The sequence below is a fragment of the Helianthus annuus genome, chromosome 13, assembly GCF_002127325.2.
Source record: "Helianthus annuus cultivar XRQ/B chromosome 13, HanXRQr2.0-SUNRISE, whole genome shotgun sequence".
Lineage (NCBI taxonomy): Eukaryota > Viridiplantae > Streptophyta > Magnoliopsida > Asterales > Asteraceae > Helianthus > Helianthus annuus.
In genome coordinates this window covers 91,590,708-91,612,202 of record NC_035445.2, presented here as the reverse complement: position 1 = coordinate 91,612,202, position 21,495 = coordinate 91,590,708, and the positions used below count along the sequence as shown (strand labels likewise).

The following is a 21,495-nucleotide window of genomic DNA, read 5'->3' as shown; positions in this document are numbered from 1 at the left end:
ATGGAAAACAAAACAGTAAAAGAAAAAAATTATTACTTGTATTTTTATTTATATTTTTAAATTAAAAATCTAAAACATTAGTAGAAGCCATGAGTTACCTATGCTTATTTTATTATAATTCAGTTTTATTAATCCCTACTATAAAATAAAGTCATGATAAATATAAATGGAAAAAAATAGTAAAAGATAAAATTCATAGATTAAAATAATATATTATTTATTTGAATCTTACTAACAAATATTATCTATATCTATTTGTTTAGGATATATTTTTTGTTTGAATTTTATTAATAAATATTATCTTTGTCTATTTGTTTAGGGTAAAAGATAAAAAGATAAAATTTATGGATTAAAATAATATATTTTTATTTAAATCTTATTAAATAATATTATCTATATCTACTTATTTAGGCGGGAAAAAATAGTTGAGATCACCTAATAGAGCGACATGTGTACCCCATATGATTTACTTTATTATATGTATAGATTTAATGAAAAATATTCATTAATTATTTTTCATTGATATGTTAAATATATATTTATATAGTTATTATTATTATTATTATTATTATTATTATTATTATTATTATCCAAGTAATATGTTTGTTTAGGCTCGCGAGCCGGTTTAAGCTAGATAAGCGAGACTTGCACTTGTTTACTAAACAAATTTACTTTTAGGTTTGGGCTCGAGCTCAATTAAGCTCGACTCTTATTGAGCTTTTTTCTTCGAGCCAATCTCAAATAACTCGGCTTGTTTATACCTCTAATTACAACTGTCCTTTGTATTAAAATTTTAAAGCCCGACTCTTATTGAGCTTTTTTCTTTGAGCCAATCTCAAATAAACTCGGCTTGTTTATACCTCTAATTACAACTGTTCTTTGTGTTAAAATTTTAAAGCTCGGCTCTTATTCAACCAGGGGCGGACATACATATAGCCCAAGGTGGGCGGGCGCACCCCCGGGAAAAAAAAAAATTAGTGCTATTTTCCGTTGAAAATCCCGTCTGCACCCCTTGGATTTTTTCGTCCGCACCCCTTGAATTTTTTATCCGCACCCCTTGAAATTTTTCGTCCACACACCTTAGGTAAAAAATGTTTTCGGTTTATATTTTAAATTTTTTAGTAATCTCTAATTAAAAAAACTACCTAAATTATATAAACTTATACTACCCAACTTAACCCAAATACCCAATACCTTAACCCACTATTTCATTAAACATAATTAGCCCACTAATTACTAGCCCATTAACCAAACTCAACCTAAGTTCAAACTATAATAATTAAAATAAGCCATATAGTCCCTTAGAATTCATCCCGCCCTCCCTCTCTTGGGTCGTCTCCTACCAGCGATCATCGACCACAACAGCAACCACAACAGCACGTCATCAGCAGCCGCGAACCATCGCCGTCCGACACCAAAAGGTAACAAAATTCTTAAATAGGTTTGAAATTTCATGTGTTTTGACGTTCTTTATGGTTGTTTAGATGATTTTTAGGGTGATTATGTTGTTTAGATGATTTTTAGGGTGATTGCACACGATTTCTAGGGTTGAAAATTAAAATTGAAACATTATTTTATGGAGCGATGAACTTATGCATCAATTTGTTTGTGATAGGAACCATGAGTAGGGACGTCATGGCGCAATTTCTTTTATTTTACATGACCCGACTCGAACCGACCCGACACGAACCGATTTTTTTACTTATATACCTAGGGGCCTAAAATTTTTAAAAATGTTTCGCACCCTCATGGAAAAATTTCTGGGTCCGCCACTGTATTCAACTTTTTTCTTCGAGCCAATCTCAAATAGCTCGGATTGTTTATACCTCTAATTACAGCTGCCCTTTGTATTAAAATTTTAAAGCTCGGCTCTTATTGAACTTTTTTCATTGCTATCTCAAATAGCTCAGCTTGTTTATACTCTAATTACTCTACCCTATATTAAAAATTAAAAAATTTGTGAGAGTAAATACAAGGGGTAAAAATGTCTATTTAAGTAGGTAAAATTTCCATGTTTGGGTGGTCTAGGTAAAGGTATAGGTCCCCACTTGATGACAATGAAGTATCCACGGGATGAACTGTACAACGCCAGCCCTTTGGATATATTTGTCTTTCGGCCCCCACCATTTTATTATTATTATTATTATTATTATTATTATTATTATTATTATTTTATAAAAATAAATGAAAATTCACTTGGTTTTTCTAGTTTTTATTTATTTTTATGTAATCAATGGTATAACTTTATATATTAATATGTTCGTGAATTTGATAAATGAAAGCATAGAGACATAGAGTCTATACTATTTTTTTAAACATTTTCTCATTAGCTTATGTTAAAAATTAAATATTACAATTAATGATTGTGTATTTCTCATATCCTAAAACTACTCCACTCCAATTAATAAAATAAAAAGGAGGCTATATAGTAAATTTATATATATAGTGTTTGACGAAGCAAACTCCATGAATCTTTTTTTTAAGAAAAGCGAAAATAATTTCTCTTTTTATATATATATTGTTTTCAGTAAAATTCTGTTTTCTAACTTATTTGTTTTATATGTTACTGATTGGGTGGTAAATCTCACTATTCTAAATTTATATATGCTTTAAAATGATTAAACATTTTTATTAAAATATATTCAAATAAAAACCATATTTACAATGATAATGTGATGTGTAATGGTTCCCAGACTCTTATATGTCACATATGACTTGACACTACATATCTATTCTACACTTGTAACTGATAAGACTGAGAAAATCAGGCATCTTTAAAAACTAAAAAATGATGCAAAAAGTAATTAAAAAAGTATGTAAATGAATTAGAAAATGAGTGTATCAACTATTATAAGTTTTTAGTAAAATTAGTATCAATTAACAAAGAAAAAATCATCAAATATCGTTGGTCTCGATCTAATGCACATCCTATCTGTGGTTGTGGTCACCAACCAAATAAAAAAGAAAATACTTTATATGTTTTTTTTTTTGAACAGAAAGAGATGTGTATAAAGTTTACTTTGTAAATAACTTTTATTATGTATAGACCACAACTGTATGCTACACCCTTTATGTTTATAAACATAAAAAAAAAAGAATGAGATTTTCAAATTCTAAAAAACTATTTTTTTAACAGCATGATAGCGAAACTACTTACAGCGTTATTAACATTTTATTTTAGAAAAATCTTATATTGTCGTCATTTTAGTTATCCATAACAAGCCCGTGAATTTATAGAAAAATTAGGTATGAGACAATTTAGACGGTACGACATGTTCTTCGTACACCCCTGTATCAACCTCGTCCCCATATCAACATTCACATTTTGCTGTCTCGTATATTTTTGTCATTTCCATTGTCATCTACCCTGCATTTCTCTTCCCTTACGTTGTATCGCTAATTTAGTTAAGCTTGATTAATTTAAAGATTCATATACGATATTTACACATCGAAAACTTCAACTTAAATCATTTAAAGTTACATTCTCATAATTTGATAATCGACCACATATAAGTGAAGACATTTTTGGTTGATCTTTATTGATCTATTAGTTAGCAGATCAATCCAAATTTGTATATCAACTGTATTAACCAAACATATTCCCCAAACTATACTAGAACTTCGCTAAAACACATACACATAATACATTTACAATTTTAGATCTATTATCTCATCTTTTTTTGTCACTATGCATAAAATATTTATACTATATAACATATAAGGCAACTATACATATACATGATACATTTTTCAATTTCAGATCTATTATCTCACACAAAATGTTTATACACTATTATCATTTTTTTTAACGACAAATTTCATTGTTACTTCTTATGAGGCTTGAATCAATGAACTCTCTGATTTAGATGTTCCTAGAAGCTTCACTTCTCTCATTGGGCCACCAACCCCAATGGTTATACGATATTATATGTATAAGGCAACTATTCAATTACACAACATAAGGTTAAGAAAACTAACCTAAGTAGGTAAGTGGCTGTTTGGCAATTCTAAAAACGTAAGTGCTGAACCAGTAAAATGTCTAAACCATTAAGTGTTGAACCAGTAAAAGGTCTGAACCATTAAAAGTTAGTATAATGTTTACCCATTCAGAGGCAAATGTCTGACCAATTCAGATAAGAGGTTTTAACCATTCAGACTCAGTACAATGCTTAACCATTTAGAGGCAAATGTCTGAACCATTCAAACATATGCTCGCGAAACAAACAGTCTAATTTATTAAGTGTTGAACCAGTAAGAAGTCTAAACCATTAAGAGCTCATTCAGAGCTCAAAACAAACAACCCCTGAGTTAATAAACCAACTTGATTCATTAAACATAATTCTCCAACTTATACCATACTTTGTGTCAATCTACATAAAATGTTTATATGATGGAATGCCTTATCTATATATTGGTATAAGGTCTATAAGACAACTATACAAACTATACAAAATCATATAGGTTAATTTTCTTTTAACCTAAGGTGGGTAAGTTAATAAATAAACTAATAGGGCAATATAGTAATTGATAAATTTCACACTCAACCCACCATCTAATAAGACCACTAGAAAAACACAAACACACACTCACACTCGTCTTCACATGCTCCCGTCCCTTTATTCCATTGGTAACAATGACAAATTCTCTCAGTCTCACTCTTCCTTTTTCGATAAACCTCTGATCCTTCTTCTCTATTTGGAATTCAAATCCAACCGTTAATTCAATCCATACACTCTTCTTTTCTCCCTCCCACTTAATATCATTATCATTATTATTATTATTATCATCATCATTATTATTATTTTCTGTTCTCTCCTACTCTACAAATGACCACCACTACCACCACCGCGGCCACCGGAACTCCGGAATCATCCAAACTTTTCCATACAACCGTTAACCGAACAGCCACCGAGGTCAGCAAGCAGGATATTCAAGCAGCCATTGCTAAAGCGGTCGAGCTTCGAGCGCTTCATGCGGCGCTGTTGCAAAGCAACAGCCCCGCACACCTTCGGGCGTCCCCCCACCCACAACTTGCTTCTCAACTCTCTGCTCAAGATTACCCTGTTTTTACCCCAGTAAGCTTTTTTTTTTCTTTTTTTTTTTTTTTGTAAATATGTAATCTTGTCTACTAATTAAAATACATGTGTCGCCATTTTATATTTTTAGAACAACTAACTCATACAACCTTTAAACGTACTTCTAAATATACACCAGTGTCCACTCACTACAGGAGAAACACCTTTTCTACACACCTTGATGCACGTTGGTTTCCGTTTTTATCTAGTTTTGGATACAATCAAATTCAATCTCAACCATGCATTATTAGGTTGAACATCAAAATGTTTTGTAATTATATAATTTTCGGGTCGGGTCAGGTCAAATAAGGTTGAAACTAAAGGTGAAGTTGGGCAGTGATGGATTCATGATTTTTTTTTTTCACTGGGTTCATTTTGATATATTCTCACTAATTTTTTACAATTTCTTTTCCAAACTGTGACGGATTCATGATTTTTTTTTATTACTGGGTTCATTTTGATATATTCTCACAAATTTTTTTCAATTTATTTTCCAAACTAAGTAAGTTCATATGAACCCACAAAATAGACCCGATATTTACATATTACAGCATTATTAAGGTTCCTCTTTTTGAAAGATCATGTGGTCCTGTGGATGATGATTCATACTGATAACTCCATCTCCATGTCCATCATAGCTGTTTAAAAAGTTGTCTAGACCTTTCTTTTTTTTTTTTTTTTTTTTGATTTTTTGATTTTTTATAGTACCCGTCTTTTTTGACCCGATTTATTTAAAAAGTTGACGTTAATTTTATAAGATGACAAAACTTAGGTTTTTCCGAAAAAAAAAAAAGAAAACTAACGTTGGTTTAAAAAAAAAGATTCTCTGTTTATTTAAAAAAAAAAATAAAAGGAAACTTTGTTTGTTACAGTTTCAAGTTTCTGTTAGACAGCTTTTTAGACTAAAGTTGCTTCAAAAAGAAAGTTCACCTTTTAAGGCTTTCATGCATGCAAATGTTGCAACATGTTACTTGGACCAACACACGCTTTCTCTTATTTTTGAGACATTTTTAATAAACACTATGTTATAAGTTTAGAAGAAAAGTTAAACCTTTGAATCTCGTATCAGAAGTTACACATTTGGTTCCAATTATTTAGGATTTATACGGTCTTAGTCGCGTGTGTGATCGTATGTTATGGTACCGACACTCGCTATGGTAATTGAAAGAGAAAACCTTACAAAGATCGGAAACAATAAAAACGAAGATGGATATTAGTACCAATGTTGTTCTGTTGATATCGGTTCGGTTGGTTTGCGTTCTATGTTTATTTATTTTAACATTGCGATATTTTTTTTTGAAAACGATACCTTGTCGTTATCATACCAAACCGAACCGAACACGACTGAACAACATTTGTATCAGTAGTTCGGTACCGGTATTTATTTTTATTGTTTTTACTTTCGATAAACAAACACTCTATCTCCACCATATCGTACCGAACTGAACAATATCGATATCGATATGTATTATTTTTTTGGTTTCTTGTTCGATAATGGATATTATGTGATGACTGTCGTAAGGGTCAATCAAAAACCTAATTAAACTATGTAGATAGCGTAAGTAGGGTATCGTATCCACGGAGAATTTGTGGTTAGCGTTAAAGAAATTAATTAAAACTAAATTATCTAAATTGGGGGTTTGTTTGTAGATTTAAAAGAAAACACAATTTGTCACCAAAAGTGTTATCAATATTAAGTAGAAGTAACCTCCACCATAGTTATCGATAGCGGCCATAGCGACCGCTATCGCGAATAGCGTGGCGAGGCGAGACATGGTCGCTATATGCTGTATAGCGCTGAATAGCGTGAAAATAGCGGATTCCGACGACGACTTCCGGCCGGAAACCTGCAATTTCTGCCGGAAACCTGCAATTTCTGCCGGAAACTTGTTGGAAACTATGAAGAAGAAGAGAAGAGTGGCTGCGTTTTTGTTTTTGTTGCTCCGGCCGGAAACCTGCAATTTCTGTCGCTGGGGAAACTTGCTGGAAACTATGAAGAAGAAGAAGAGAAGAGCGGCTGCTGCGTTTTTGTGCCTTTCTAGGGTTTAATAAGTTTATGGATTTTAACATTTAACCCCTCCATCTCTCATTAGGTCACATTTAGTAATTAAAACTTGTAAAAATTTACATAAAAGTGTAAAATTAGTTTGTGTATTTTAACATTTAACCCCCCTATTTTCACTAGCTTACATTTGGTTCTTAAACTTATAAATTTATACATAAAAAGTATAAAACTAACGTTATATATAAAAGAAAGTTATGTAGATAGCTATATTTTATTTCTTAAATTTTTGACTACCTTATCGCTAAACACGAAATAGCGGGCGCTATTTCATCGCTATCGCTACGTAGCATATAGGTACGTTGTCGCTATTCGCTATCGATAACTATGACCTCCACCCGGAATCCTAATTACCCGTTTAACATAAAAACCTGTTTACCGATTCAGAACACCACATAGACATGGCATCGGAATTAATGAATTTGATTAGTTAATAGGGATAGTTTTTAAGATTCACTATGCAACCTAATAACCCGTTTGCTTGTATCAACTACCCACCAATTTACTAACCCGCTAACAACGCAAGAAAGTTGCCAATACGCTTAATAAACGACAAGTAATTCAAACACAAGAAACGTTTACCAATAATCCAACACAAGTGGTCAAGCTGTACCAGTTATAAGAATCCGTAAACAAAGTTTAATGTAAAAACAAGCAAAAGTTCATCCGGGTAGAAGTCACGAGAAGGTTAGCCGCACATGCTTGTCTTCACGACACCGGTTGTCATCCCGAGTTGATCCGACTTCCTTGATTGGCTTGAGAGAAGGAGAAAAATACTAAAATTCGTCCCTTCCAGGCTTCCAGCCCTCCGTGACGGCTGTGCTCTCCTATTTATCATCTATAATTCGCCCCACCAAAAGTTCTCATTCGTTTATTACATGGGCTGCTAATATTTTTTCCTTCTGGGCTCCATTTTAAGCTTAGTCCACTTTAAATTATTGTAGCCCAAATATTATTTTGTTGTTGCACTCCATCAGCATCCCACGCACACAACCTATTCTCTTCACAAATTCCTTTTAACTTGATTCCCATGACCTGCAAAACCATATGTCAAAACAATATATATTGAGTTAATTTATTTATTTATTGACCATAAATACAATCAATATTCTAAACTCTCATGCTTTCTCACCCATGGTTCATTAGTGCTTTTGATCAAGAGTTTTCATTTAAGACAACCTTTATTGCGATCATTAATTTCCTATTAGAAATTTATCTTTTTAGCCCGTAATCTCTTAAAACCTATCAAATACAATAACAAACTAAACTAATATATTTTACAGCTATATCACTGCATTCATAATACAATTAATAAGAAACAAGGTGTATTTAAAATGCACCGATCATCATGCCGCTACCATAGGGGACCAAACCAAAACTTAACGAACAACATCGGTTTTGGTACCGGTATTTGTTTTTATTGTTTTTTCTTTCGATATAAATTGACACTGTATCGCTATAGCGAGTGCATGTAGTTGTGATGCCTTTTTTTTTTTTTATTATGGCTAGTTAATTGAAATGTGATTTTAAATCCAAGTTTTAAATATATCAAGTTATCATGCAGTTAATGTAATTTTTTTTAACATGTAAATATAAATAATAAAAAAAAAAATTCATCAGAAGTTTCAATTCATATGCATAAAATTCTTTTGAATAAACTTTTAGGTGTTTTTGTAACATCAGCAGTTTCAATTCATATGTATGAATTTTTTTTGAACAAACTTTTAGGTGTTTTTGTAACAAAATGAACTTAACTAATAGTCTTACATATACTACTTGATCTTGACAGAGTTATGATGATGTACCAAGAAATCAAAGTTTTCCAAGTTGGGACGAATGTAGCGTAAACGGAGGAGTTAACGACGATTTAAGATTCTTGTCCGATTACAGAAACCCGAACGCATCATCAAGAACATTGTTGCCACCCGAACTAATGAACATCGTCCCTCACACGTGCCCATCCGATGATCAAAACTCTGTCACCGCGTCTTCAAACCACCACATCACACTCCTCCGAGCCTCACCGGGACCCGATTTCTCCAGATCGAGAAGAAACAGTCTCGGCGATTTTAGATCCATCTCATCATGTAACAAATGCAAACCCGCAACGCTTACCACAAACAATAACAACGGTGTGGAAAACGGTACCAAGAATCATAAGTACTCTAGCTTGGTGGTACCAATGACCGATTCCCATTCATCGCTTCACTCTCATTCCAAACCGAAATCCGGAAAGAGTCTTTCGTGGTTGTTTCCTCGGTTAAACAAGAAAAAACACAAAACTGTAGAAAACTCTCCAAACCCGAGAGAATCGGATGAAGCTTCGTATAAAGAGTTGGGTATATTATCGATCGAAGCGTTAAAGGAAGAATTACTTGAAGCGAACGAGCGACGGGATGCAGCGTTAATGGAAGTTTCGGAAATGAAATCTTCTATAGGTGGGTTGAAAGAAAAGTTGGAGTATTTAGAAAACTATTGTGAAGAATTGAAGAAGGCTTTAGGTCAAGCAGTGTTACAAACGAAAGATAACGATCACTCCCGAGCGGTAACGAAAGGAAAACCCGTTGATGTAAACAACGAAAACATGCCGGTTAGCAATGAAGTAATGGTGGAAGGGTTTATGCAGATAGTTTCCGAAGCAAGGTTATCGGTAAAACACTTTTGTAAAACTTTAGTAGCTCAAATCGATGAAGGCGATGCGGTTTTACTAGAGAATTTGAACCTGATTCTTCAACCTCATAAGTTATCTTTGAATTCAAAATACTCGAGAGCGGTTTTGTACCATCTAGAAGCGATTATAACCCAATCGTTATATCAAGATTTTGAAAACTGCGTGTTTCAAAAGAACGGAAGCCCGAAGCTTTTAGACCCGCAACAAGAACGCCAAGCACAGTTTTCGTCTTTTTGCGCGCTTAGAAACTTGAGTTGGAACGAGGTTTTGAGGAAGGGAACGAAGTATTACAGCGATGACTTTAGTCGGTTTTGTGATCAGAAAATGAGCGGTATAATCACGTCATTGAACTGGACCCGGCCCTGGCCCGAACAGTTGTTGCAAGCGTTTTTTGTGGCGGCTAAGTGCATATGGTTGTTACATTTGTTGGCGTTTTCGTTTAATCCGGCGTTGGGGATTTTGAGGGTGGAAGAGAATAGAAGCTTTGATGGGATGTTCATGGAGGATGTGTTTGTGGATAGACAACGGGTTCAGAACCCGACCCGAGTGAAGGTTATGGTGATGCCTGGGTTCTATGTGCAAGATAGGGTATTAAGATGCAAGGTTCTTTGCAGGTATAAGACTGCTGGTTGAAAAAATAAACACTAGTCTTAATTTGTCAATCTTTGTTTATTTTTTCTTAAGTGGCTAACAAAATGTTCTCTTTATGTGGATTTAATCAATTGTGTTGTACCTTAACGTTGTTGGATGCAAATGCTGAGAGTAAAAAATAGAGTAAAATGCCATTTTCGTCCCTGAGGTTTGGATGGTTTTGCGACTTTCATCCAAGGGTTTGTTTTTCTGCATTTGGATTCAAAAGGTTTGAAATCTTGACATTTTCATCCGGCTCGTTAACTCCATCCATTTTTCTCCGTTAAGTCGGGGTATTTCGGTCTTTTTTGTTAACTTAAAGGGCATTTGTTCTTTTTTTAGGGGTATTCGGTCTTTTTACATAAAGTGAAAAAGATTGAATTACCCTTTAAGTTAGCAAAAAAAAAAAAAAAAAAAAAAAAAAAAAAACCAGAAATACCCCTGACTTAACGAAGAAAAACGGATGGAGTTAACGAGCCGGATGAAAATGGCAAGATTTCAAACCTTTCGGTTCCAGATGTGGAACAACAAACCTTTGGACGAAAGTCGCAAAACCGGCCAAACCTCAGGGACCGAAAATGACGTTTTACTCTTAAAATTAAGGATAGGCTTAAAATGAATAGAAATAACAAGAAGGCAATTACAATGTTATTAATAACAACAATGAAAAAAATAAAATAATAATAATAATATTAATAAAATTATAATTATTATTATTATTTTAAAATAATAATACAATGTAATTAACGGATCAAGACGTTGGTGAGCTTGGCGAAGCGGTCCAACAAAAGCTAACCGAAAGACTTGTAGTGAGTGATCTAACATAGTGCCACCATTTGGGAGGGATGTATAGCATCTCACCTTCCTCTAAAACGCAGTCCATAAATTCGATGTCTTGAATTCTCGGGAACTCATTCGGGTCGATGTTGTCCAAATCCACCTTCAAACAATGAAACCAATACCGCCATTTAGAGGTGGTACTTATGACCCATTTAAACAAGGAAACCGGTTAAATGGATGGAGCAGGTTGTTTAGAATATATATTTAAGTGCATAAAACCTTCTGAACCACTTTATCAAATAAAAGTTAAGATTATTACTGTAATAATATGTCACATGTTAATTCATTAAAGATAATAAAGAAGGGTTGCTGGCAATGTTTTGAAAACCGGACCGGTCGGTCAAACCAGGAACCGGGGGTCTGACTGGTCCGGTTCACCCTATCAAACCGCTTTTGAGTCGAACCGGCGGTCGGACCGGCAAACCGGGTGGTCGAGCCAGATTTTTTAGGGGTTGAACCGGGTTTTGATTTAATTTTTTCAATTTTACCCTATTTATTTTTATAATATTTACAATATAACCTGGTTCTTACATCCGGCCCGACCAGTGGACCGGTAAGGAGACCAGTTCGACGTCCAGTCCGATCCTGAAAACATTGGTTTCTGGTCCAGCCTGACTTATCATGACCTGCAGTAAGAGCTACCCATTTTGGCCCGTTATCCAATCTCCCATTTTAATACTAGTCCTACCTGGCTGGTATTGTTAAGCCTTGATTCAGTGTGCGGGTAAAGTTCTTCTGACAATGAAGCTGGATAAAGCCTCACGTATTTCTTTCCAACAACCTGAAGGTGTAGTGATATCCAAGTTTTACTATAAAAATATCAAATTTACTTTTTTATTTTATAATTGTCGGTAGAAGAAACAGCGAGGAGGGTATATAACTAATTATAAACTGAAGTTACAGATTACCTGAGCAAGAATGTTATGGTGCGGGTCATGGTGTAACGGTGTCACTGTGCCAGCTGGACCGAACCAAGCATTGACTGACTTCATTTCGGTTCCACCAACAAAACAGTAGTCAGGGATAACAATATCGTTCCTTAGCTCTTGTATCTGTTTATAAGACAAAGATAATGAATGAGCTATAAGGCAAACAAAATAACAAAACTCCCATCGAACACATTGATTTATGAATGAGTCGATTTGGGTTTCTTTTTATCTAACGGGTCAAACGTGTAAATAAAAAAAACCAGCTTAAAAGAAAACATATCAAATAGGCAGAAGAGGGTCTATCGGTGTATTAACTATTAAGTAATCAGGCGCAGAGCAGAGCCACATTGAACCCACTGATATTTACAGGGGCGTACCCCCCGAACTTTTCGCTCAGTAGTGTTATGTATGTACGTTTCGTATTGAATTTTTTAGGTATATACGTTTTCGACCCCCCGGTTTTATAAATTGTTTTTTACTTATATAGAATTTTTAGGTCCGGTGACTTCCGACCCCCCGGTGGAAATTTTCAAGCTTCGTCGCTGGATATTTATAACTTTAGTTATGATATATGAACCCAATACAAAACTTGCTTTCTTTGCCCCTTGTTTATTAGTGGATAGAAGTTAAAATCTTCTAAATTATTTCCTTAAAAAATTACATTATAATTAAGATAGAGTAAAATGCCATTTTCGTTCCTGAGGTTTGGCTAGTTTTGAGACTTTCGGCCAAAAGTTTGTTTTTCCGCATGTGGATCCAAAAGGTTTGAAATCTTGCCATTTTCATCCGCGAATTTCCCTTTAAGTTAACAAAAAGGACAGAAATACCCTTGACTTAACGGAGAAAAATGATATATAGTTAACGAGCCGGATGAAAATGCAAGATTTCAATCCTTTTGGATCCAGATGCGGAAAAACAAACCTTTGGACTAAAGTCGCAAAACTAGCCAAACCTCAGGGACGAAAATGGCATTTTACTCATTAAGATATGTAACTTATGCAGTCATATTTAACACACACAAAACAAAAGGTGTTCTGGCTCAACCCAGCCCGATTCAAATTACTTGTTTTGACCTGTTACCCAACCAACCCATTTAGCCACATCTTCTAGCTATAATGCATGAAAATATACACATGCCTGATCAAACAAAGGATGCTGGGCTAAATAAGTAGGAACACGAGGACTATTGGACTGAATTCTCTGAAGAAACTCACAGAATGTTAACATCTCTTGCTTCCAATTGTTGCATAAATAGTTTTTCCCAACCTGCAAGAAGTTCTATAATATATTTTTTTCAGAATCTACACAAAGGTCTGATCTGCAATATCAGTTCATATTTTAGCTTCATATATCGAACACTTTATGTAAGTTTTTCAGAACTGAAAATTTTAAGAAAAAAACAATCTAATATCAGTTGATTGAAGATATATATCACCTCCACGGGAACTGTGCGGTATCCAGCAACCTTTTGAAGGTAATTCAAGTCGTTCCACTTGGTCGTAGCTGGCCAATGAGTCATATTATCGGTTAATATAACTGGAGAACCACAGAGGAAATGGTCACGCGTAAATTCCTCCAATGAAAGTGCAGATCTCTTGTGAACAAGTTTACAAGATAAGGACTTTTTGGGTAAGATTTTAAGAACCTACAAGTTTAATGCAGCAAGTTATTTATAAGAAACTACAACTTAAAGAAATGATTTGAAGTTCTGAACCACGAGAAAAGCTAACGAATCCAGCCTTTCTAGACTTCGAAAACAGGGAAACATAAAGCGAGGTTTCATCAACAAAATAGGTTCACTTTCGAACCGTCTAAGCATGATGTCAACATTCTTGCAATCTTCACTGTTTTGCTGATAAATATATAATCCAGACGGGTAAAACATTACTCAGCAATCAATGGGCATAGTTTCATCAACAAAAATCATACGGTTTGATGTATGGATAATTTTAAACACTAAAATATAATATATTCTCCTCATCTCTAGTCAGATTTGTTCAATCTATAATCTAATTTGTTCATATACTCAACCCATCACAATCAGCATCATACTCAGTAAATCCCACCAATAGCAAAGCTAAGGTAGGGTTTGAGGAGGGTGAGATGTAGACAGCCTTATCTCTACCCCGTAGGAATATAGAGGCTGCTTCCAGGGATTCAGTGAAACCCCTGACGCAATTGTAGTTTTGCATCACGCCTTGGACATAAGGCATATAACACTGATCAATTGAGACAAAGGCCGATTACTGCATGTACCCCCTCTTTTAACATTATTTTCACGAAATTAGTAAAATAACGTTAAAATTAGTGCACTTTCACTTTTGCCCCCCGAGCACCCACACATATATACATTATATGTGCATCATCCCAAGCGAGGCGTTACTCAACCCATCGCAATCACGGTCCAAATTTCTTAAATACTAGTCAACCATACAAGACGCGGCATCAGGTGACGCGCGCATCATGAAATCGCATCGTGCGACGTGCACCGCGATCTCATCACCTCATCGTGTGATGCGCGCATAATGCGCTCCGGATGCACACATTTTAAAAACCTAAGGTTATAACTTATACCACCAGAGACACAATCTATTCAAATAACAAATTAACACAACATTGTAACCTAACTGAATTAACTAACTCACCTCCGTCAAGTTAATTGCCGTTTGATCCATTAACAATTTAACATTATTAACAGAACCGTTAACAGATTCTTCAACTGCATTCACTCTCTCCATAGCTTTTCCAACCGCCGCAACCAAATCCGTTCTTAACACCGTCGCTCCCATTATCAATGCCATATCCAAAACCCTAACCGCCTCTTTAAACTCACCACGAACATAATGACACTTCGCGACGTACAAACACGCCATCGCGTACGCGTCTCTCCACACAGGAACCACCGAGTGAACCGGACCGGAGTGAAGCTGCTCCCACGCCATCTCACGCGCCGCCTCTGCCGCTCGTACGTCTCCACTCGCGGCGCGTGTGGACATACTCACGTACGCGTAACCGCCTTCTTTCAATATCCTTCTCAGGAGGTTGTGTGCCTCCGAATCTACCACCGGAGTTTCCAAAACGTCGTCGTAATTGACGTCAGCCATGGGCGGTTAGTGGTGGTTGAGAAGCTTCCGATTGGTTTTAGTTTCACCGGCTTTTTAATATGAAGGTGAAGGTGTGACGTGGCATTTAGATATTTTGCACTTTTTGCTTATGTGGCATTTAGATTGTTGGATTACCAAAATTGCCCCTCGGATACTTTGTTTATGGATGTATTTTATGATGTTCATAGCACTTTGAGTGTTGAGTTGCCTAAAATGGCTTATCATGAATGTTTAGGTGTTTGGCATAAAACATATGTACTAAGGTCTAGGTTCAAAGTATTATTTGTTTCATATTAATAAAAAGATTGAACGGATTAGACTATCTGTTATGGTTTCGGAAGAGGGTGAAAGGGGCTACATCCAGTAAAAAGCGTGGGTTCTCCTCCATCCTTCACCTTCACATCAGCTTTAGATCTCTATCTGTAACATTTCCGTAGTCCAGCTTTCACTCTCTCCCGCATCAGGGGCGTGGTGTTCCCCTTGATCCCCCACCTCCATGTCAGCACTCCTGTGACACACTATCCTCAACCCATATAGCGCATATCCTTGTTAGTAACATGGCAAATTAGGGTTGTTATACAGTGTGGGCGTGTGGGAGAGCTCGCTACGCACTAGAACACCATGTGGGTGTGAGGGTGAGACGTGAGCCATGAAAGCGTGAGGGTCATTACAAATGTGAGCATTTTTTTTTTCGTAAAATGATCAACCAATGAGAGAGACGACTCATGCATTTGTTTTTTTTTTTTTTTTTAATATTTTATTGCCATAGCTCACCTAACATTTAATATGTTTATTTCTCAAATAACTTTTACTTGTTAGCTTTAAAAAAGCAAAATACATTGTTTTGTTTTTTTTTTCTAAACATTCCGATATAAACTTTAACAAAAAATGAGTTGCTTTGTAAATAAAGTATTTTTAGTCTCGTTAACGCAGTTTTACTGCATGCTTCAAAATGATATTTAACCGGCTTTTATTTATTAATTTGTTTCAAATTTTTAATAATACTTGCTTAGAAATAATTACTAGATTGTATAAAAACTTTTAAAAAAGATCACTCACCTTCACACTTGCAAGATATAATGCATGTTTAATGAGAGTGTCCTTGCTTCTTATGTGTAATGCCTACATAGCTACGTAGCTAACATTTTTTAATTAGGTATAACACATGCCCTTTAGCCCTTACATAGTTGTTATTAGTTATAAAACAATAAGTTTACAAAAAAAAAAAAAAAAAAAAAAAAAAAAAAAATTATTCGAAATTGACTCATGTTTTGTATATATAATCTTCTTTTAAAAACTTGACAAAAAAAAGTCCCTCTCAATCAAAATGACCAGTGTTGACCTCTCGTGTTGTTATGTCTTGTATGTAGTAAACAAGTGTGTTTCTTTTCTTTTCTATTTCTTTTTTGATGTCTTGTATGTAGGTGACAAGTGTTTTTATTTTCTTTTCTTTTTCTTTTTTGAACGGGCATGTAGCTAGGGCGAACCTAGGTAGAGGGTTGGATGGGCAGGCGCACCCCTTGGAAAAAAAAATAGTGTATTTGATATGAAAAAATTTCGATCGCACCCTTGAAAATTTGGTTAAACCACTCGTTCGGCCGTTCGCACCCTTAGAATATATTTCCTAATCTGCCACTAGCATGTAGTAAATAAGTACATAGTGAAACCCATGATGAGTAAAAAAACAAGTGCGGCTAGCGAACAAGCATGTTTCATACACACAAACAAACTACGTAAACTATTAAACATAGCATGTCGCTTAAAGACCAAACCCACTTCGCTTACACGCGAAGGATGGACACACAAAGTGTGTAAATTATTAAATATAACATATTGTTTGTGATGACATATTCAATCCGTTTGTCGACCGCCATATGCACCATTCTTAGCTTGGTATTGTCTCAATTCGGACCTCACGCTTGGTACCAAAAGTTTATCGTCTACATGATCACTATTGACTTTATTTACAAGTGATTTGACTCGTCACTATTGTTTATCGAGGAGGCAGATAAGTTTGTCGCCCCAACGAAGGTACCTTTCTATATCAAAAATAGCATGCTCGAGAATTCTTAAATCGTGTAAAGACAGAACAGATGGCAAACATGGCAACATCACCAAATTCTAAAGGATTTTTTTCTTTCGTAAAAAAAGAATCATAAAACGTAACAAAAAAGAAAACGACTGAACTTCCCAGAAAGACATTCATTTTACAAACCAACCATTCAGGATCATCATTATTTTAGCACCGAAATCGATCTATTACCTTACATTCTTGTCAGACAAATCGGCTTGAACAATGCCATTGTTGTTATCTTTGTATTATTCCTCATACCTGCATCCAACAAAACATAACTACCTTGCTAAACAAAACTAGTACAAAAAGGGACAAAAGCAGAAGCGGCAAAACAGGCGCATTGAGCACTGGGTCAAAACGGTTCGAGTCAAAACAGTTACTTTTGTATTAAAAATAGAGTAAAGTACATGGATGGTCCCTGTACTCCTGTAGATGATCAAAATTTTGGATATGGTCCCTAGCTTTCCAAAACTACACGAATGGTCCCTGTGGTTTGCATTTTTTAACGCATTTAGTCCCCAACTTTTACCAAAAGTACATTCATGGTCCCTGTGGTTTGCACTTTGTGACGTATTTAGTTCATAACCTGGACCTACTGAAACCTTTAGATTTGTTAGCTGGGGACTAAATACGTTACGAAGTGCGAACGACAAGGACCATCCGTGTACTTTTGAAAAGATAGGGACCAGATCCAAAATTTTAATTAACCACAGGGACCCTCCGTGTACTTTACTCAAAAATAATAGTTTAATAAGACTTACAATTATCCATTGAAGAACATTCTAAAAAACTTAAGCTCCGAAGTACTGCATGAGGTCAAGGTCATCATCAAGCAGATAATCAAAATCCGTATCCAGTGAAGTCGTTGCGTTGATCCCTAGATCAAACGGGCTATTGAATCCCCCATAATCTAGCGACAAACTATTGATTGACGATTCAAAATGGTTATCAACGGGTCTCTCATGCCCGTTATGAAACCCGTCTTTTTCAAGATTGTGCAGACCTTCACTCTGTATCGCATTATGGTTTTCAATCTGGAACTCGTTAACCGGATGCTGTTGTTCTTCGATTGATGGAGTATATAAACGGTACGGAACGATATGATGTAATTCGGAACTTTGTCGTCCGGAATGGACCCCACTCGGTCTATATTCGTTCTCTTGATACGGCGGATACAGTAACATGTCATTAGCGGCGATCTGAACATTCTGAACATTGGTTCCGGTTTCTACCAATGGAGGTCCGACACCTGTCAACGTATGATCTTCTTCTTGTATGCTTTCTTGAACCGGGAAATCAGCTAACGATGTACCTATTTGGTTCATATCGGGCACCGAATCTCGTGGTTCATCTGACGTTATTTGTTGCTGAGGTGGCTTTAACGTATCCCGTTTTCTCTTGTTACCAGATCGCGTTTGCTTTTTATCATTAACGCGTGGTGGCGCTTCACGATCTTTAGATGAAACCGAGGCCTGTGCATCGTCAACACCGTCAACATCATAATCACTGTCGTAACTATCTGAAGGTCGGTTTTTATCAAGACAGCCACCCGAAGGTGTCTCGGTTATCGCCGAACCACCGTTATCGCCACTAGATTGTAGAATTAACGACTCCTCGCGGCTCAAAACCCCCAACCAAATCGAACTCTCTTTAGCGGTCATCTTATCCTGCAAACACTTTGACTGATGAACCAGCTTTCTAATCTTAGCAATATCCGGCGACATATGTTTTATAACCGCAGTAAGAACACCGACTTTCCACATCTTTTTTAAATCATGCGGCTTTTTGTACGGTGGAGATTGCCCTTTTGGAAGCCCTAATCTACTCCACCAATCTTCACCGCCAGTGGGCCACCACGGTGGCGGTTGTCCTTTTTCTAACGGGAATTTCCGCTGCGGTGGGTCGCAGTGTTGCATCAATGCTGATAAAAGCGAGCCCAATGTAGCGTCTTGTAAATCTTGAAGAATGGCGTTCGAGTTCCCGTTTTGACAACCGATTCCTTGTCCTTTAGATATGCAATCGGTGTCGTACTTAGTTATGGCCGCAGGCCCGTTTTTGTCGAACTTAACTTTTTCTTTCCACCAAGCCCGTAAATTATCAGACGAACCACCTACGGGCTTACCCTTTTCGGGAATAATCCCGTAAACGAAACCACGCGCTTTGCACACTTCCATAAGCTTCAACATATACTTCAAGATCCCGTCTTGAGCCCGAGACATCTTTTTCCTACGCGCTTGATCACTCGTTTGCTTCGCCTTCTGCTTTTCCGCAGCTTGTTGTGCTAAAATCTTTTGCTTCTCTTTGATCCGTTTAAGCTTAATTCGGTCCTTCCACATCCGTCTTTCCAGCTCTTCGGCGTCAATCTCTTCATCGCTTACGTCTTTTTCCGCTATATTTTCACACCTTATATCATCCCCTTCAATATCCGAACCATTGTCCAATCCATTCGTATCGATCATATAATCATCCATCACTCTTCAAACGTATTAATCCCAATATATTACAAAAACCCGCCTCTCAGAGGAATTTCATCAAACAGTTCACATGCACAAAAATTCCCAAATCTTTAATCCAAACAAGAAACAGTTAAACCTAACGAATCAAACTGATTAAACCTCCAATCTCGTAATTCTGCACGAAACCATGTCCCAATACGGATTCAAACTTTAATAACTTAAACACATAAGAATCCAATTTCAATAAACTAATCAAACTTATTGAATAATAAAGATTCAATCTTTTTCACCGAAACGTCAATCAAAAGCTAAATAGAATAATTTAAACGAAAGATTAACAAAATTGAACACATGGGTGTTGTAGAATTCGTTACCTGGTGTCAATCAGCTCCAAAATCTTGAAGATAGTAACATAAAAGAACGGATTCTTGAAACCCTAGAAAATATGGTGGAGGAAAAGAGGGAAGAAATAAATTAATAATTAATAAATTTGTGATTTTATAGGTGTATTGTGTACAACGTATCTGGGCCACTATCCATTGGCAGACAGATTTGAGGTCAAAAAGATAATGGAAAGTTATTGTTTTAACAAAAATGAAATGAAGAAATCAAGAAAATATTTGCTTCTATAGACTGTTACAAAGAGGAAATAAAACATTTATTTAAAAGACATTTAATAGGTAGTGGTTGGGGCCAATCGGGAGGTTTTGAGTTCAAGTTTCATACACAACACGAAATAAAAGATGTTCAAAACTTTTTTAACACTGTCTGCGTGACTTAACTTTTTTTTTGAAAGTTAACTTTTATTCACAAAGGCCCACCCTCAAAAACAAGGGCAGCCAACACCAACAAAAACAAAACCGATTACAAAAAAGAAAACGACAGCCAATCTCTCCAACTGATATCTCTACATCTAGATCTATTACTATACCATAGAAAACCAAGCGATTTGATGTCCTGGACAATACTAGAGGCCGAACACGTTTTATTAGAGAATCTTCTGTTATTTCTAGCTATCCAAATGCACCACCAACCTACCATAATGATGCCCTTCAGGGCAATCTTAGCTTTGATCCCCAAACCAGAGAAAACATGAACTTCAAGTAAATCTTCTAACGAGAAGGCGAAGATCGGACTGATATTACACCATCGACTAATAAGATACCAAACCTCTGAGGCAACACTACACGAACGAAATAGGTGGTCAGCAGATTCAAGCCCGTCGTTGCACAAGATACACCTTTCGTCCCCATTAAAACAATTACGTTTGGAGAGAGCGTCCAACGTGGCGATCCTACCCATTTGCGCTCTCCACACCAGGATATTCACCTTTTTCGTGAATTAACTGAATTCTCTTTTCTCCTCTTCAGGTTGCGGATGTATTTTTTGTTGTGTTTCTCTCTTCAGCGTCCTTCTTATCCATTTCTCTTTCTTCAAGTTCAAGCGATTCGTATATAAAATGGATTCTTCAAGTTCAAGCGATTCGTATGATAAATTTATTTTGTCATCCTTATCCGACGACGGGGCGGAATTAATATTATCAGCAGTGACGATGGTGATGAAAGCTATTGTTGAAGATGCAGATGAAGGGACTTTCCAACCCTAACTCAAACAGAGGAAGTATATTGTTCGTGAACGCAAAACCGCAAGCGAT

The 21,495-nt window shown here is 35.9% G+C and overlaps 3 protein-coding genes across 4 annotated transcripts; 1 reads left to right on the top strand and 2 right to left on the bottom strand.

Annotated features, from left to right (window-relative positions):
• The first annotated feature begins 4,581 nt into the window (after positions 1 to 4,581).
• LOC110898628 (IRK-interacting protein) lies at positions 4,582 to 10,546 on the top strand. Its single transcript, XM_022145443.2, has 2 exons — positions 4,582 to 5,075; positions 8,927 to 10,546. The coding sequence occupies exons 1-2, from the start codon at positions 4,827 to 4,829 to the stop codon at positions 10,439 to 10,441; spliced, it is 1,764 nt and encodes a 587-aa protein (XP_022001135.1). The 5' UTR covers positions 4,582 to 4,826; the 3' UTR covers positions 10,442 to 10,546.
• Positions 10,547 to 11,130: 584 nt separating this feature from the next.
• Positions 11,131 to 15,575, bottom strand: LOC110898630 (lysine-specific demethylase JMJ30). Of its 2 annotated transcripts, none has more exons than XM_022145444.2 (6): positions 14,853 to 15,575; positions 13,643 to 13,852; positions 13,345 to 13,485; positions 12,187 to 12,330; positions 11,967 to 12,059; positions 11,131 to 11,378 (listed from the first exon to the last, which is right to left on the bottom strand). In XM_022145444.2, the coding sequence occupies exons 1-6, from the start codon at positions 15,309 to 15,311 to the stop codon at positions 11,190 to 11,192; spliced, it is 1,236 nt and encodes a 411-aa protein (XP_022001136.1). In that variant the 5' UTR covers positions 15,312 to 15,575; the 3' UTR covers positions 11,131 to 11,189. The 2 variants fall into 2 exon arrangements, with proteins under 2 accessions (XP_022001136.1, XP_022001137.1); XM_022145445.2 differs by having other exon boundaries at positions 13,345 to 13,473.
• Positions 15,576 to 17,353: 1,778 nt separating this feature from the next.
• Positions 17,354 to 20,430, bottom strand: LOC110898631 (ETHYLENE INSENSITIVE 3-like 3 protein). The gene is made up of 3 exons (XM_022145446.2): positions 20,216 to 20,430; positions 18,147 to 20,016; positions 17,354 to 17,643 (listed from the first exon to the last, which is right to left on the bottom strand). The coding sequence occupies exon 2, from the start codon at positions 19,854 to 19,856 to the stop codon at positions 18,177 to 18,179; it is 1,680 nt and encodes a 559-aa protein (XP_022001138.1). The 5' UTR covers positions 19,857 to 20,016; positions 20,216 to 20,430; the 3' UTR covers positions 17,354 to 17,643; positions 18,147 to 18,176.
• Positions 20,431 to 21,495: the final 1,065 nt, after the last annotated feature.